Genomic DNA, 18989 nt, shown 5'->3' with positions numbered 1-18989 from the left:
TATGAGACCAGAAGAAATGGATGGTGTCCGGCTACCATTACTTAACATTTTGATCAAAGATGCTATAGAAAAATCCTGATCAAAACGGGGAAAATGCAGAACAGAACTTCAAATTCTCATGGACTCCAGACTTTATGGAACCAAGGAGGCTGAGTGAACCCCTGAAACTATTGCCCTTAGTTAATATTTAAACCTCAAACCAAAAATATCCTCTGAAGTCTTCTTAAAACCAAACACAGTTTAGCTTAACTAGTAAAAACTGTCTGCTTTGAGCACTGTGCTCTTTTAAGAACTACCTATATGGGATCAAAGTGACAACAGCAACTCAAAGGATTAGATAGGAACCTTAGGGGGCAGTGAGTTTATGTTAATGGGGGAGGAACAACTCAAAAGGAGGGTGAGAATGGTTGCAGAATTCAAAGAATGTAAGCAACATCACTGAATTATGTATGTAGAAACTGCTGAATTGGTGCTTTTGTTGTGTATATTCTCAACAATAACAACAAAATCAATAAAATTTAAAAAAACAAGAGGAGCAAGAAGGAAGAACAAAAATGAGTGCTATAGGAATTAAGGGAGGCTAGAGGTGAAGCAGATTTTATGTTTGTTCATTTGTTTTGGAAAGGGCTTTGCCAGGCTCTGTATGTCATACAAATAATTACTGGTCACTGGGAGGCAGTATGGCACAGAGGAAGGAGCATTTGACTGCCTCAGTCTGTAATCCGTGCACATGACTTAAAAAACTTTTGGGTTCTAGGTTGTTTGGCTGTAACACTGCTTCTTCTAGCTTTGAAATTCTGTGTTTTCTTACAGTATTTTATCAATTTTTTTGTGTATCATTCTTTTTTCTCTCACAATTTGCTCAGCATCTACTTTGCTTGCCCTGTTAGATATCTAATGATTGACCATTTAGCCAGAATTTCATTTCTTCCTACATGCTTAGAGAATTATATTTACAATAACTCTTTTAAAATGTCTAGTATACCCTGGTGGCATAGTGGTTAAGAGTTACGGCTGCTAACCAAAAGGTCAGCAGTTCGAATCCAACAGGCGCTCCTTGGAAACCCTATGGGGCAGTTCTACTCTGTCCTATAGGGTTGCTATGAGTCGGAATCGACTCGACGGCAAAGGGTTTAGTATATTTGTGAGCGAAGAAACAATTTATGTAACCAGCTCTCTCTTACTTGTTAAAATTTCACCAAGATGTTACAGTACAAACTTGACCATGTTTGCTATATAAACTTAAGAAATTAAATAAGATCTCCTTGCCAAATCATTTATGTACCTTCAATATACTACTAGCTTGGGCCAACGAGGATTTGGAATTAAATAATTTGGAGGTTAAAATATCTCTGGGAAAAGCTACCTCTAATCCACTGCTTTCAAACAGGGTTAATATCAAGAAGAAGCCGTCTTTACTCAACTGACAGTTTCCCAGCTTAAATTCACAAACAAGCTGTCACACATTTCCTATTCTCTTGGATATAAACAGTGCAATCAGTTAAGGTATAATTACAATTAATAATTGCTACTATTACTATAGTAGCTTCATTTATAAAATATTACTTCTAATTAAATGAGGCATTCAGAGCTTTGCGTAAGTAATTAAAATGTTAAGTAGTTTCATTATGCAGCTAAACACTTGAAAATCAAGAATAATAAGCCAGATACTATAAAAGAAAAACAGTGATGTAAAATGGATTAGGGGAAAAATGAGTAAAGTGAGAAAAGATTTAAACAAAAATCTTACCTGAAATATTGAAGTGTTCAAAAGGTCAGTTAAGCATGAACATAGAGTCAGGTGGTATCAAATCCAGCAGCAAAATATAGGACAGCCCAGCCTAGCAGCAAGATGATATAACGGGTAGGCAGACACATTTATTTTTCCTCAGGGAGCAGAGATATACTTGAGAGTACTTTCTCTGGAGGTGAAGATATAATCATTAGACTCTGAAACTCTGTGTAAAGTGGACGGGGGAGACAAGTAAATAAACGTGACTAGGAGAAGTCCCCATGGTCCACACAGCATGCTTTATACTCACTTCCTGTTCTGCCTGTATCATTGAAGGTACCAGAAGATAAACATCTGGCAGCCTGTAAGACAGCAAAAAACAAGCCTGGAAATAATGAGAAAAAACAACAAAAGAGAGCTATTTCCAGTGTCTGAGGTGTTTGTAAGATAAGGTAGGATATTATCTCATTTCCTTTCTGAAAGGCCTGAATCCAATTACTTTTTCTTTAAAAACAAAAAACAAAAAAACCCCTAACTTTAGACATTATTAACAAATGCTTATCTTTCTCCTCCTTCCAGTCACTCACTCATACCTTAACCCTACATCATCCAGTGCCCAGTGAAGCAATTCTTTCAAAAGTCACTAATAATCTTCTAAATGCCATATTCAATAGGCATATCTCCATCTTCAAATTTCTTGACCTGTCTATATCACATGACATTATGGTTCACCCTTCCCCTTTTGAAAATTTCATATCTTTTGGTTCCACAACATTGTGCTATCTTAATCTACCTTCTGCCTCTTTGACCTGTCTTTTTTCACCTCCTTTGATTTTTTTATTCACTATTATGTTTACCACAAGTAATTAACTATAAAGTATCATAACAAAGTCCGAAGTAATTTAGTATCTTTAGCCTCTTTTAGAACAAGTCAAAGACCTTAACAGAACTGAATGCAATGAATGGATGTCTGCCCTCCCCTTTTGTTATAATTGTCTAGATTTTTTTAGTTTCATTTAAAAAAAAAACACACACACACACACAAACAAGAAATCACTTTTCAATAAGGAATTAAATCAAATTTCTGGACATATTTTATCAATTTCTGTGATTAATACTGTTTCTTCTATGCCATGCTTTCCTTTGGGGTTTACTAATATTACAGAGTTATATCCTACGATAATATTTTAGTGAGGGTCTATAGGCAGTAAACTCCATTACATCTTTGTATTTCTAAAAATATCTCTATATTGCACTCATTCTTGAGGGAGAGTTTAACTGAATATACACTTCTTGATTGATTTATTTTTCCTTCTGCATTTGGAATACAGTATTCCATTCTCTTCTGGTACCTTTTATGTTTCTTTGTTAAGTTCAGAAATGCACGTCATAAACTGGGTTCTCTCAGACACTCCAAAACATAGAGTCAGGCAGCCCAGCAGAAATCCACCAAAAGATGGAAATGGTATATTCAAAAAACCAAGCACGATCAGGATCTGCAAGGATGGCGAAATTTTGGACGTGTTGTCAGGAGGGACCAGCCCCTGGAAAAGGACATCAACTACTAGAGGGTCAACTAAAAAGAGGAAGACGTTCAAGGAGCTCAAACATCACAACAATTGTTGAGGATGACGCAGACCAGGCAGTGTTTCATTCTGTTGTACATGGTGTTGCTATGAGTTGGAACTAACTCAACGGCACCTAACAACAGCATTTATATGAAATATTCAGAATAGGCAAATCCATAAAGATAGAAAGTAGATTAGTGGTTGACAGGGTCTGGAAATAGGGAGAAATGGGGAGCGACTGTTAATGGGTATGGAGTCTTTTTGAGATGATGGAAATGTTCTGTAACCACATATTGGTGATGGTTGCACAGCTTTGTTAATATACTAAAAACTACTAAATTGTACACTTTAAAATGAGGAATTTTATGGTACGTGAATTGTATCTCAATAAAGAACAATTTAAAAAAAAAACTTACAGAGCACCATCCTACTCTGACATACATGGGGTTGCCATGAGTCAGAATCAACTCGACAGCAATTGCTATGGTATAGAATGATAAGGATACAGGAATGTTTTATAGAATCCCAGGGCAGGAATGAAACCAGGCCTAAGGGAAGTTCTAGAAACAGAATGGAAAGGCATCTGGACACTTTCTTCATCTCATCTCTGTTCCTGAGTACATGGTTTCATATCTCTCACTGTCTCGCTCTTGCTGTCTCTGCCTCATTCTCTTTTTTTTTTCTAAGCACTGATTTTTTTGCTTCTCTAGTAGAAATGGTATGTGGAAAACAGCTAATCTATAGCTCGCAAGGAAATATATACAGTGAAACCTTGACAGTGGGTCAGAAAAGTGGGTCTTTGTGAGCTGAACACATACATGTACTCTATCATCCTCATTCATCCTTCCCAGTTATTCAGGCTAAAAAACTTCCTAAGTCAGATATGGCTTATCCTGCTCTTTATTACATAATTATGTCTTTCAAAATTACTCTTGGCTATTTCTTCTCCATTTCCACTGCCTTTATCATGTACCAAATTTATAGTTAAAAATGGGATAATTCACTATTTTAAATTTGAATTTCTTTAACCATTATTGAGAATAAACTTTTGTTTATGTCTAATAGACCACTAGTATCTCTGCTTCACTGGTCTACCTGCTTGTGTTCAGTATTCATTTATCTTTTCAGATGTTTGTTTTCATACGGTAAACCAAAAAACCAAACCTGTTACTATTAAGTTGATTCCGACTCATAGTGACCATATAGGACAGAGTAGAACTGCACCATAGGTTTCCAAGGAGTGGCTTGTGGATTCAAACTGCCAACCTTCTGGTTAGCAGCCAAGCTGTTAACCACACTGTGTCACCAGGGCTCCTTTCTTATGGTAAGAGATCTCTAAATTTATGGTTGTTAGCCTTTTATATTTAATATGCTGTTGTTGGTTGCAGTTGAGTTGAGTCCAACCTATGGCAACCCCATGTGTGTAGAACAGAAGTGCACCATAGGAGTTTCAAGGCTGTGACCTTTCAGAAGCAGATCACCAGGCCTTACTTCCGAGGTGCCTCTGGGTGGACATGAATGGCCAATCTTTCGGTTAGTAGCCGAGAGCTTAACCATTTGTGCCACCATACATAATATACGACACAGGTATTTTCTCCAGTTTATTTGCTTTCCAACTTTTTTTTTCAGTTTTGTTTTACACACTGAAAATTCTTCATGTAGTCAATTTTTTCAGATCTTTCCTTATAGTTGTGGCATTGGAAATTATGCCTAGAAAGGCCTTATCATCCCCAGAATGACATTTATATTCACCTATATTTTCTTCCAGTTCTTTCCCCGCCCCTCCTTGGTCCTATCTGAAACTTATTTCCAGTGTATGATGTAAGCTACAGATCAGTTCTTTTCCAGATAGTTAACCAATTATTTCTGTACCATTTATTCAATCACTTTTCCACTGATTTGAAATCTTTTATCATATTGTAAATACTTATATGCACTTAAAATTCCAGTTGCATTTTACCTCAAATGAATTCAGTCATTCATATATTATTCCACATTTGTCATTCAGAAAAAACAATTTTCCATCAAGTTTGAGAAACACTCTTTTGGGTGTCTTCTTGACTTATAGAAATTATGGGGAAAAGTTTTTAATGTTAGTTTTTAAATAGTATAATATAAATGTTTTTAGCTAATAACAATTAATTACTTTAACCCAGCTATGAGGGAAATGAGGAGCCCTGGTGGCACAGTGGTTAACAGCTTGGCTGCAAACCAAAAGGTCGGCAGTTCAAATCCACCAGCTGCTCCTTGGAAACCCTATGGGGCAGTTTTACTCTGTCATATAGGGTCACTATGAGTCAGAATCATCTCAACGGCAACAGAGTATGAGCCAAATGAAGGGGTGGGGGACACCTTCTGATTTAATTCAATTATCTTACTAATCAAAAAGAAATCAATAAAGAAGAAATTATTTCAGGATTGCCAGGCTTCTTTCCAAGAGAGTAGTTCTTATCCTTTTTTTTTTTTTTTTAAATTTGTGTCTTAGTTATCTAGTGCTGCTATAGCAAAAATACCACAAGTGGGTGGCTTTAACAAACAGAAGTTGATTTTCTCACTGTTTAGGAGGCTAGAAGTCTGAATTCAGAGCACTGGCTCTAGGGGAAGGCTTTCTATCTCTGTTGACTCTGGGGGAAGGTCCTTGTCTCTTTTCAGCTTCTGTTTCTTGGTTCCTTAGAGATCTCATGTGGTGTGGCACCTACCATTTCTGCTTGCTTGTTTACTTGCTTGCTCAATCTGCTCTTTTTATATCTCAAAATAGATTTAAGACATACTCTACCCTAATATTGCCTCATTAATATAACAAAGAAAACCCACTCCCAAAGGGGATTATAACCACAGATACACCAAAAATCCATTTGCCTTAGAGTTGATTCCAACTTATATCGACCCTATAGGACAGAGCAGAACTGCCCCCATAGGGCTTCCAAGGAGCGGCTTGTGGATTCGAACTGCAACCTTTTGGTTAGCAGCCTGAGCTCTTAAACCACTGTACCACCAGGGCTCCAAACACAGGTATAGGGATTAGGATTTGCAAGACATATTTTTGGAGGACACAATTCAATTCATTATCTAAAAATTCTCACTTTTTTGCTCAATTCTTTTGATAAAATTCTGGTTATAATGGGAGATGGGACAGGAGAGCTATTTATACAACAATCACTACTTTGTGTTAGGGAGAAAACCCACCTAATTTGGGGAGGAGAGGTAAAAGAGGGGAACTTGAGGTTTGTATCACGGAGGTTCTCTCAAAAAAAGAGTATAGGAAAGATGTAAGTTGCACAGGTTCAGCAATGTCCATGTTGAATGTGCTTTGACACCATTTGAGTTTGTCCTGTCTAAATTCAAGGCCTGGACCATTCCCGGGGATTTCAGAGAAAACTGAAAATCATGCCAGAGTTTTAGCTATTATTTCTAATAATTTTTTTATTATTTTCTACTGTAGCCTCCGTATGCCAAGCACAGTACATACAAGGGGCACCTTACAAACATGTAGCAAATGTGAAAGTTATTATCAACTTTGCTTTCTAGAAGAAGAAACAGATTCAGGGCAATCATGAACTGCCCAAGACCAAAGTGGCAAAAAGTAGCTCATTACAACAGAACCCTCTTGCGAAACATAAAGTGTAGTTTAACTAAATCATTGGCGCTATGGGGCCTCAAAAAGCAATTTGGTCTCAGTCCCTGCACAATCCCCCAGGCGGGACTAGTAAAGTCTGAGAAGACAAACCCAGACCAAAACCGCTGCTCTCCTGTGGATTCCAACTCATAGCGACGCCATTTCCGCACCCCACCCCCACAAAAAAAAAAAAAAACACGTTGCCTTGGAGTAGATTCAGACTCATAGCGACCCTATAAGGACAGAGTAGAACTGCCCCCACAGCGTTTCCAAGGAGCAGCTGGTGGATTCGAACTGCCGACCTTTCGGTTAGCAGCCAAGGTCTTAACCACTGCACGACCAAGGCCCCCTAGCGACCCTACAGTACAGAGTAAAACTGCCTCACAAGGTTTCTAAGCCTATAAATCTTTTCAGAAGCCAACGGCCACATCTTTCTCCCATCCAGCATCTGGTAGGTTCGAACCGCCGAGCTTTGGGTTAGCAGCCCAGCTCTTTAACCACTGAGCGTTTTAACCACTGCGCCACCAGGGCTCCTTCAGAGAAGACAAGCCTGGGAGTTAACTGCAGACCTGAGTGAAAGAAATATAAAAGCAATCCTACCGCGACCCTATCCCACCTCGCCTCCTCGAACTTTTCAGGAGGCGTGTGCTTGTAAGGGCAGATCTCTCCAAGAGGGAGACTGCGGAGACAGCCCACTTAGATTTTTGAGGGCCGTGAGATAAACACATTAAAAACTATAAGGACGCCCTCAGCCGACACCTAGTACAGGAGATGCAGCAAAAACGCGTCATACACATACCTGAGCCTGGCAGAAGCTCCCGAGCCTGAAAGCCCATCCCGGCATCCTTAGGGCCAGGCCTAATTGGCCCCCTCGGCCGCCGTCGGCCTTGGGTTGCTATGGAAACTCAGCTACTTTCGTTATGTCCCTGCAACAAGCCCCTTCGTCGCGGGTGTTCGTGGAACTGGTTCCCTGGGCTGACCGGGGCCAGGAGAACAGCTTGGTCTCAGGCAGAGAGACGCTGCCTGGCATCCGCCGTCCCCTTTCCTCAGCACAGTCCCAAACTACGACCCGCGAGGTGCACGTAAGCGGCACCGCGGAGGTGTCTGCGGACCCTGACCGGGCGCAGGTAGCTGTACGGGTGAGCAGCACCAAGGCGGCAGCGGCCGAGGCCAAGAAGAGCGTTTATCGCCGACTGGACTACATCACTCAGAGCCTCCAGCAGCAGGGCCTACAGGTAAGAGCGTCGCCAGGAGGGGGCTACGAACTGGACCGCACAAAGGATGGGGCCAAGGGTAGTCCCGACGGGCCTCTGGATCTGTGGTGGGGTTTAGGTGGTCTTTAGCGTCGGGGACGCCTTACAGTATCGTTATTTCAGAGCGCCATAATCTGGTTGAGTGAAGCTTTGACCCATCCTTCTCCTAGATAAGAGAAATTATTGGCCGCAGTGACCTTGTGAAATAAAAGAATGCAAATTGGTTACGTTTTTATTTGGAGATATTTTCTGCAAGTAGTTTTGTTTTTAACCATGAAATGTTAAACTTGAAACGTTAGATGTAAATGCTTGCCCTGGTAACGTACTAAACACTAAGCGTTTTTTGTTTTTATTCTGCATCGGGAATTGGAAAGTGAAGAGGAAGGTCGGCCATGTAAAGCTTTGCCTCCCATGGTTGGTTCTTCAGTGGTTTTTTTTTGTTGCTGGTTGTTTGTTTGTTTTGTTTTGCAGAGTTCACGTACGTGGGGAAAAATAGCATCCGGTTTAGTTTTATAAAGATTTCAAAAAAAATTCTCCAGCTTTTTTAGTTTTAACCGTGTGTGTTTGTGTGTGTGTGTGTGCGCGCCAAGATGCCACGTATATGAAGTACCTCTGCTAGCTTACCAGGAATGTCCATTAGACAAGTCACTAAATAAATCTTAAGACTTCAACTAAGGAAAGAAGAAAAAAAAAAATGAACTAACCTTATTTAATCCACGCAAAGCCCTGTTAGGCAGGTTTTAATATCCCCATTTTCCAGACTTAAAGAAGTAATGGTCTGAGCTCCTGGATTCCTGAGAGCAAAATCTAGGTTGCTTGCTACTATGTTAGTCTCCAGATAATTACAGTGAAAGAAAATTAGAAACTACAGAGATCAGGTATCTTAATTTCCTCATTTTACAGAGTAGGACCCTATGGGCCGAAGTTTGTGATTTAACCAGGGTATCAGTGAGTTCATAAAAGTGCAGATATTCTTGCTTGTGGTCTATTGCTAGAAATGCCACACCCAAAATAAGCAAATTTTTATTTTAAAAAGCAAGTATATTTGTACTGCATTTACAAACGTAAGTCATTAAAAAATCATTTTGGAAAGGATTTTTCTAAATGATTTCACAATTTAGAAGAATGCAAGTGTTAATTGTAAATGATTTGAATAAAATAGTGTTTCATTCTGTTGTGTATAGGGTCACTATGAGTGGGAACCTACTCGATGGCACTTGACAAGTATAATGTGTAGCAAAATATTTCCTTAAAAAACTGCTGCCTCTGTTTCAGTCCTATTTGAGTGGTATAACTAGTTCTTAAATTATTTACAGAAAATGTATACTGAGCTCACATGGCTCTAATTTCAGATATGTAAAGCAAAATGAATTACTAATTCCAGCCTTTTGTAATTACAACCAAACTCAGTATTCAAGGCAGGACATAGGAAAGGCAGTAATGTCTCAGTTATGTCTGCTAATGGAGGACAGCAGTCATGTAGATAATTTGTTCAGTAGATGATGCAAGATAGTACCTTTTGGGATAAATTATAATGGGTTTCCACAAAGTCCTTATTGTCTTCTTCGGAATCTTGGGTTAGGTTTATTCCATCATGCCCCTTTCTTGAAGGCTTCTCAAAGCCTTTGGGTTAAAGTCCAAACTCTTCTGGTTAATAAATGGAGGATAACTCTCCATCCTCAATTCCTCATTTCCTGTTGTCATCTCTGTCTCATCTTATTTTTTTCCTTTAAGAACCAGTCCAGGCTCGCCTCCTTGAGAGTACTTTCCTACCATAACATAACTCCATACCGGTACTCAGCTCTCTAACTTCAATAATACTTATTACCCTGTATTATAATGATTGATTTACTTGTCTCTCCTCAATATTCTGAATCTGTCCAGAGCAGAGATTTGTCTTTTGTTTGCATTCATGAGTAATGCTTCATACACTTCTTATTGTATACTCAGAAAATGGTTCTTGAATGAATACGAGGGAAAAAATGAAGAACTAAATGAACTATTAGTTCAGCTCTATCATAGATCTTATGGTTTTATGAGCTTGTGTGAGCCTATAACCATTATTCTTAACCCTGTTTTCATGGAAAAAAATGTTTCAAAGTTCTAAGCAATATTTCTCTAAGACTCAGTTTCACTCACTCAACTAGCAAATGTTTATTAATCATTTCCTATCACATCACTGTTTATTTTTAAATAGCACTCAACATATCTAATTGTTTTGTTTTGTGATTTGTGCGCCCCCCTATTAGACTGTAAGCTACAATATTTGCCTGTTCATCATTGTAATTTTTTTCCTCTGATAAATGTGTAATGGATACAACAGACATGTTGCTAGGCACCAGAAATGAGTCAAACTTAGACACTGCACTAAAAGAGTCTCATGATAGGAACTAATATATATAGTGCGTGCCGTGATGGAAGTAATACACACACACACACACACACACACACACACACACATATATATATACACAAAACAATGGAGTAGTAAAGGAAATGATTTTTCATTTTACTTGAGAAATTCCAGAAAGATTCATAAGGGAAATGACACGTGTCAAATCTTAAACAGTGGCTGAAAGGGAAATGTTCCAGTTCCACACTGAAATGCAGCACGCATGTGTGTTCAGGGAACTACAAGCGGTTGAGAATTGTGAGGACACAGGAATACCTTGGGAAAATGGAGGGAAACCAAGAGATAACACTAGAGAAGGAAGTCGGACAGAACATGGGGAAGGGCCTTGTGTGCTATACTGAGGAGTTTATACACTATTGATGATAAAAACTGCTTACTATTGGTAAGCCTTTGACAAATGTTACCTCATTTAATACTCATTCCTACCATGTGAGATAGAAACTTTAATTGCCATTTGATAGATGAGAATTTTCAGGACAAGAGTGATTATTGGCAGATAGTTTTACCCATGGTTACACAGCTAGGAAGTGGCAGAGTTTTAGACTCCAATCAAGATCTTTGACCTCAAAGCCCACGCTCTTAACAACTAACAGCAGTGTGTTGCTCCTTTATTTTCTTGCAGTGGGTGATTGCGATTTTAGGTGGAGGGATGTTGCAGATACTATTGATGTTGTTAGGTGCCATTGAGTCAGTTCCAACTCATAGCAACCCTGTGTACAGCAGAACAAAACACTGCCTGATCCTGTGCCATTCTCACAACTGTTGCTGTGTTTGAGCCCATTGTTGCAGCCACTGTGTCAATCCATCTTGTTGAGGGTCTTCCTCTTTTTCGTTGACCCTCTACTTTACCAAGAATGATGTCCTTCTCTAGGAACTGCTCCCTCCTGATAACATGTCTGAAGTAATATGAGATGAGTCTTACCATCCTTGCTTCAAAGGAGCCCTCTGGCTGTATTCTCCCAAGACAGATTTGTTCGTTCTTCTGGCAGTCTATGGTATATTCAGTATTCTTTGCCAATGCTATAATTCAGAGGTATCAATTCTTCTTCGATCTTCCTTATTCATTGTCAAGCTTTCGCATGTGTAGGAGGCGATTGAAAATATCATGCCTTGGGTCAGGTGCACCTTAGTCCTCAAAGTGACATCTTTGCTTTTTAACACTTCAAAGAGGTCTTTTGCAGCAGATTTGCCCAATGCAATATGCTTCCTAGGACGTTGATTTTGGATCCAAGTAAAATGAAGTCCTTGACAACATCAGTCTTTTCTCCATTTATCATGATACTGCTTATTGGTCCAGTTGTGAGAATTTTTGTTTTCTTTATGTTGAGGTGTAATCCATACTGAAGACTGTAATCTTTGACCTTCATCAGTAAGTGCTTCAAGTCCTCTTCACTTTTAGCAAGCAAGGTTGTGTCATCTGCATATTATAGATTGTTAATGGGTCTTCCACCAATCTTGATGCCACATTCTTCTTCATACAGTCCAGCTTCTCAGATTATTTGCTCAGCATACAGATTGAATAAGCATGGTGAAAGGATACAACCCTGATGCACACATTTCATGATTTTAAACCAGGCAGTATTCCCTTGCTCCGATCAAACGACTGCCTGTTGGTCTGTGTACAGGTTCCTCATGAGCACAATTAAATGTTCTGGAATTCATATTCTTTACAGTGTTATCCATAATTTGTTATGATCCACACAGTCGAATGCCTTTGCATTATCAATAAAACACAGGTAAACATCTTCCTAGTATTCTCTGCTTTCAGCCAAGATCATCTGACATCAGCAATAATATCCCTCTTTCCACATCCTCTTCTGAATCCAGCTTGAATATCTGGCAATTCCCTGTCAGTGTGCTCCTGCAACTGCTTTTGAATGATCTTCAGCAAAATTTTCCTTGCGTATGATATTGTTCGATAATTTCCACATTCTGTTGGATCATCTTTCTTTGGAATGGGCACAAATACAGATCTCTTTCAGTTGATTGGCCAGGTGGCTGTCTTCCAAATTTCTTAACATAGGTGAGTGAGCACCTCCAGTGCTTCATTTGTTTGTTGAAACATCTCAGTTGGTATTCCATCAATTCCTGGATTCTTGTTTTACTTTTGCCATTTCCTTAAGTGCAGCTTGGACTTCTTCCCTCAGTAGCGTCGGTTCTTGGTCATATACTATCTCCTGAAATGGTTGAACATCGACCAGTTCTTTTTGGTACAGTGACTGTGTATTCCTTCCGTCTGCTTTTGATGCTTCTTTCGTCATTCAGTATTTTCCCTGCAGAATCCTTCAGAATTACAGCTCGAGGCTTGAATTTTTTCTTCAGTTCTTTCAGCTTGAGAAATGCCAAACGTATTCTTCCTTTTTGGTTTCCAAACGCCAGGTCTTTGCACATTTCATTATAATATTTTACTTTGTCTTCCCAAACTGTCTTTGAAATCTTCTGTTCAGCTCTTTTACTTCATCATTTCTTCTCTTAGCTTTAGCTACTCTACGTTTAAGAGCAACTTGCAGAGTCTCTTCTGATATCCTTTTTGGTCTTTTCTTTCTTTCCAGTCTTTTTAATGATCTTTTGCTTTCTTCATGTATGATGTCCCTGATGTCTTCCCACAACTCATCTGGCCTTCAGTCATTATTAGTGTCTGATACGTCAAATCTATTCTTGAGATGGTCTCCAAATTCAGGTGGGATATACTCAAGGTCACGCTTTGGCTATCATGGACTTGTTCTGATTTTCTTCAGCTTCAGCTTGATCTTGCATATGAGCAATTGATGGTCTTTTCCACAGTCAGCCCCTGGTCTTGTTCCATCTGATGATGTTGAGCTTTTCAATTGTCTCTTTCCACACATGTAGTTGATTTGATTCCTGTGTTTTCCATCAAGTGATGTTCACGTGTATAGTCACTGTTTATGTTATTGAAAAGAGATATTTGCAGTGAAGAAGCCATTGGTCTTGCAAAATTCTGTCTTGTAATCTGCAGCGTCTTTCTGTCACCAAGGCTGTATTTTCCAACTACAGATCCTTCTTCGTTTCCAACTCTCGCATTCCAACCACCTGAAATTGCATGTTTGATCAATTTCAGGTTGCAGAAGTTGTTAAAAATCTTCAGTTTCTTCATCTTTGGCATTAGTGGTTGGTGTGTAAATTTGAATAATAGCCATATTAACTCGTCTTTGTGGGAGTATGGGTATTATCCTATCACTGACTGTGTTGTACTTCAGGATGAATCTTGAAATGTTCTTTTTGACAATGAATGCAATGCCATTCTTCTTCAATTTGTCATTCCTGGCATAGTAGCCCATATGATTGTCTGATTCAGAAGGGCCAATACCAGTCCATTTCAGTTCACTAATGCCTAGGATATCAATCTTTATGCGTTCTATTTCATTTTTGACAATTTCCAATTTTCCTAGATTCATACTTCATACATTCCATATTCTCATTATTAATGGATGTTTGCAGCTGTTTCTTCTCATTTTGAGCCATGCCACATCAGCAAATGAAGATCCCAAAATCTTGACTCCATCCACATCATTAACGTCAACTCTACTTTGAGGAGGCAGCTCTTCCCCAGTAGTGTTTTGAGTGCCTTCCAACCTGAGAGGCTCATCTTCTGGCACTGTATCAGAGAATATTCCACTGTTACTCATAAGGTTTTAACTGGCCAGTTTTTTCAGAAGTAGACTACCAGTTCCTTTGTCTTAGTCTGGAAGCTTCGCTGAAACCTGTCCACCACGAGTGACTCTGCTGGTGTTTGAAATACCAGTAGCAAAGCTTCCAGTATGACAGCAACACACAAGCCACTACAGTATGACAAACAGATGCATGGTGGAGATACTTTTGATACTCCTCTCAAATCCTCTTGGCACATCACATTTCTGTGCATGCAAACCCAACTTCCATCTGTCATCATTTGTGAATTCTTTGCCTGAGAGTTTTACCTGCCTGTGAATCTACTTTGCCTGCCAGTGGACCAACTAGTAGTGCTGGGGAATTAACTCATCCTTCCCTTTCCCAAGCAACCTTCAACTAATGATTGAAGAGAGTGAGTAGAAAAAGATACCAGCTTCTTCACCCTTTGGGTGGTATAACTCTGAGGCATGTGTTCCACACTGGTTTTCAGTGTTCCTTTGCTAGATGAAGCTCCAGTTGCCCACTGTGGTAACTACTTGATAATACACCCTTAAGTGGCTTTGTTCACTTTTTTGTTTCACTTTCCCACTCCTCTACTGGTGTTTCTTGGAATCACTTTCAAAATTAGCTACTTATGTATACTCAAATCCTTTTTGGGGGTCAGCTTCTGGGGGAACTCAAACTGAGATAGAGAATGTAGGAACACAATTATATTGAGCTGGTTACAGTTTTTTATTATTTAAAATGGTGACAAAATGACTATCCTTGTAGCTAGATCTTTATACACATTTTTAATTCATGTTGTTCAGCATCAGTTCCTGAGTTCTACGTATTCTTAAGGCTTATGAAAAGTTACACTTTAGAAAGATAAGATTACACTTTCTTAGGCAATACATCCTTGGCCTAGTGGGTATTATTTTCTTTTTTAAATGTTCCTAATTAGGTAGTTTAAAAAAATGATATTGTTGTTTATGTTTTACTTCTGAGATTAAACTTTTTTTATGTGAATTGCCAGTTCATACACTTTGCTCATCATTGTGTTGGGGAATTTGCCTTTTCTTTATCGATTTATGAGACCCTTAAAAACTAATATTATCAGTATCCCTGTGTCTGGCATATATGGCAAAAAAATTTTCCTAGTTTCTTATTTGTCGTATAACTTTGTTTAGAGTATTGAGCATTGAGCAATTAAGAGTTTTATTTAGTCAAATTCTTTTATCTTTTATTTCTGCCTTTGGTGTAATGCTTACTGAATCTTTCCCAAGCCTAAGGCTATATAACCATTAACTAATATTTCCTGGCATTCTTAAGGTCCCTTTGTAGTACATTAGAAGCCCCTGGGTGGCACAGTTAATCATTCAGCTGCTAACTGAAAGGTTAGCAGTTCACATCCACCCCGAGGCTCCTCAGAAGAAAGACCTGGCAATCTACTTCCAATAGATTGCGGCATTGAAACACCTATGGAGTGCAGTTCTACTCTAAAACACATGGGGTTGCCATGCATCAGAGTTGACTTGACAACACTTGACTTGTTTAGTTTTTTAATACTACATTAAATATTTGCTGTGCTTGGAATTTATTTTGATATGAGGAAAAGGCCTTTATTTTCTCCTAAGTAGGTAAGTAGCAGTACTGGTACCATTTATTGAACAGTATATCTTTCCCTTACAGCTTATGCAAGAACCTAACTCATACTGCCTTTAAGAATAGAAATTACTGCTTTAAATAACTGAAAAGTCGAGTTGTAATTAGGCCTTCAAATTTCTTCTTCCTGGTTCAGTCATAGCTAAGGAAGCAAAACTGAAACAGACCTGAATTTTTGCAGTTTGGGTGATCTGGAATAGAAAAAATTACTGGTCAAACCCCTGGAATGTGAGACTCAGAAGAGGCATAGTGAGCTCTTTCAGGAGCCTGATGTGTGATACTGGATTATTGGCAAGATGTATAGAGTGACACACATTCAAAGTGGCATGGTTGGCCGCCATCTTTAAGCTGGGCATCGCTGTTTCCAACTCCACTCAAAATTAGATGGGCAAGAGATTTGGTTGTTATACAACGTGTACCTGCCCTTGTTTTCTGAGAGGGAGGTTAGGTTTCTAGCAGGGCGTCAACCTGTAATTTTTCCCATTCCAGTTATTGTTCTGGTTCACCCAAATTTTAAAAATTCAGGTCTGTTCTGGTTTGTTTCCTTGGCCATGACTGAACCAGGAAGAATCAGTTCGAAGCCCTGGTTGTAATGTGTATTGTTCTCCTGAAAGGGCTCACTACACTCCTTCCAAGTCTTCCGTTCCAGGGCTTCGACCTGTAATTTTTCCTGTTCCAGGTATTGTGCGTGCTGTATCTGCCAAATTGTAAAACTTTGAGTCTGATCCTGTTTCGCTTCATTGGCCATAACTGAACTGGTTCGAAGCCCTAGTTGTAAGTAGGCTTCAGGTTTGCAGTATGCAGTTCTCTTGGATTTACTATGGCTGACCTTTTGGTTAGCACCCGAGCACTTTACCACTGCACCACCAGGGCTCCTTTTAAAATGTTCCTGATTATCATATTTACAATCTTCAGACAGTCTTGGATCAGTTTCAGAACACTAGTTTATAATGAATAAACTTGTTAAATTTGTTGCAAGGTAGTCATGGCAAGGCACACAGGCAAGGCCATAAGACATTCAGTTAGAACTGGAGAATCACGACAGTATAAGATTAGTCAAATGGTTAGAGTCCAAATCTTTAGATTCAGGCTTTTACCTTTAACGAATGGTTTCAGAAGGAAAACTTGGCCACAGCTCATGCTTGGTGGAGGCTCTTGTAGCTGGAGTTCAAGGGTGGTTGTGGCAGACAGAATCTCAGTCTTTGTGTCAGGCGGGCTCTTGGTCTTTGGAGAGAGTCAATGACTAAAGAGAGACTCTACCTCTGCATTCTCTTAGAGAATGTGCCAGAATTCAGATTTAATGTGTGATTTTCTCACCAAGGCTTCAGTGATAAGGACCAGGTGATCTCATGCTAAACAAGCCTAGAGTGCTACATCTTTTCTTCAGGGCCAGCCAGATGGTGTAATGTTGCGTCTCTCGTCTAGATTAGAGATTAAGGGGTTGTTTTCTTGAGACCTACTTACAGAATTTTAGTTAGAGGTTACATTTCTTTATCATAGCTTACAGGTATATGACTATCTTAGAGAGTTGTTTAGTACGTACTTCGCATACTTCTATGTTGTAAGCGACTTGTACGTATGTGGCTTGACGTATGTGGTTTGAGAGCATCATAGAATGCATACATAACACCTGCTCTTTGAAATTAGGGTATAAAATAGCTTAATTGGGAAAACTTAATAGACTTGACCAGTATCTCTCAATATTTTTTACCCCCAAGGCAGCGTTTCTTAATCGTGGCACTATTAGCATTTTGAACCAGATAATTATTGTAGGGGTCTGTCCTGTGCATTGTAAGATATTTAGCACCACTCCTGGCCTCTACCCATAGGGTGATCAACTTGGCCCAGTTTTAAAACTGAAAGTCCCAAGTCCTGGGAACCTCCTCAGTCCCAGGAAAATAGGGATGGCTGATCATCCTGTCTACCAACTACATGACAGTAGTGCACTCCTCCCAGTGGTGACAATCAAAAGTGTTTGTAGACATTGGCAAACGTCCCTTGGGGGGGCAAAATTGCCCTTCCCCCTTGAGAACCACTGCCCTATAAATAACCCGTTGCCATCGAGTCAATTCCGACTCATAGCAACACTAAAGGACAGAGTAAAACTTCCCCATAGGTTTCCAAGGAACGCCTGGTGGATTCAAACTACCAACCTTTTTGGTTAGCAGCCCTAGCTCTTAACCACTATGCTACTAGGGTTTCCACTGCCCTACAGATAAAAAAAACTCATACTTTCTATGGGAGCACACCAGCCAGAGATTGGCAGGAATATATAGTGAAACAAAGTTGGATTTACTTAGCTTGGTGCACTAGAAAAGAATGCATCTTAGAAGACCTTAGGAATGTCTCAGAAGGAGGAAGTAGAGAGATGCCTCTTAGAAGATTTAGGCTTGTGTTGAGTGGTTCTAAGAAGAATCAGGGAAGGAGGGGCAGTTTGTTGATTGGCTGTCTTACTCATTTTGTTCCCCCATAGGAAGCCGGGAGAATTAAAGTTAGGCTAGAGTTGCCTTTGGTAAAGGAGAGGGGTCACCCACAGTGGACAGGTTTCAGCAGAGCTTCCAGACTAAGACAGAATACAAAGAAGGACCTGGCGGTCTACTTCTGAAAAAATTAGCTAGTGAAAACCTTATGAATAGCAGCAGAACATTGTCTGAAATACTGCCAGAAGATGAGACCTTCAGGTTGGTTTGCTTGATACACTTTTTTCCATCCTTTGAATTTTAGTTTGTTTGTGTCCTTAAGTCTAAGGTGTGTCTCTTGTAGGCAGCATATAGACGGATCCTGTGTTTTTATCCAGTCTGCCACTCTGTCTCTTTATTGGTACATTTAGTCCATTTACATTTAACGTAATTATTGATAGGTATGAGTTTAGTGCTGTTATTTTGATGTCTTTTTTTTTTGTGTGTTGTTCACAGTTTCTTTGTTCCACTTAATTTTCTGTGCGGAGTCATTTTTCTCTGTATATTTTCTTTTCATCTTTTTCATTGTTGTTGATTTTGTGTTTGCTGAGTCTTTATATTTTTCTAGTTTTTTGTTTTGACTTGTAGGATTGTTAGTTTCCTTTGTGGTTAGCTTAATATTTACCCCTATTTTTCTAAGATAATACCAGTCTTTTATTTCTTTATATTGCCTT

At 39.3% G+C, this 18989-nt stretch overlaps 1 protein-coding gene and 1 long non-coding RNA gene across 2 annotated transcripts in view; one reads left to right on the top strand and one right to left on the bottom strand.

The window, feature by feature from the left end:
• Nucleotides 1-497: 497 nt before the first annotated feature.
• Nucleotides 498-3292, bottom strand: LOC111822296 (uncharacterized). Its single transcript, XR_002825585.1, has 3 exons — nucleotides 3085-3292; nucleotides 2043-2094; nucleotides 498-1922 (listed from the first exon to the last, which is right to left on the bottom strand). It is a non-coding gene; the product is annotated as an uncharacterized LOC111822296 (long non-coding RNA).
• Nucleotides 3293-7820: 4528 nt separating this feature from the next.
• IRAK1BP1 (interleukin 1 receptor associated kinase 1 binding protein 1) overlaps nucleotides 7821-18989 on the top strand; it is a 36554-nt gene continuing 25385 nt past the window's right edge. Inside the window, exon 1 of the mRNA XM_004386066.3 lies at nucleotides 7821-8151. Within this exon, the coding sequence (XP_004386123.1) occupies nucleotides 7837-8151 (315 nt within the window). The 5' untranslated portion in view covers nucleotides 7821-7836. The remainder of the gene's footprint in view (nucleotides 8152-18989) is intronic.

The sequence above is a fragment of the Trichechus manatus genome, unplaced genomic scaffold (genome assembly GCF_000243295.1).
Source record: "Trichechus manatus latirostris isolate Lorelei unplaced genomic scaffold, TriManLat1.0 scaffold00154, whole genome shotgun sequence".
Lineage (NCBI taxonomy): Eukaryota > Metazoa > Chordata > Mammalia > Sirenia > Trichechidae > Trichechus > Trichechus manatus.
This window is presented reverse-complemented; position numbering and strand designations above follow the sequence as displayed.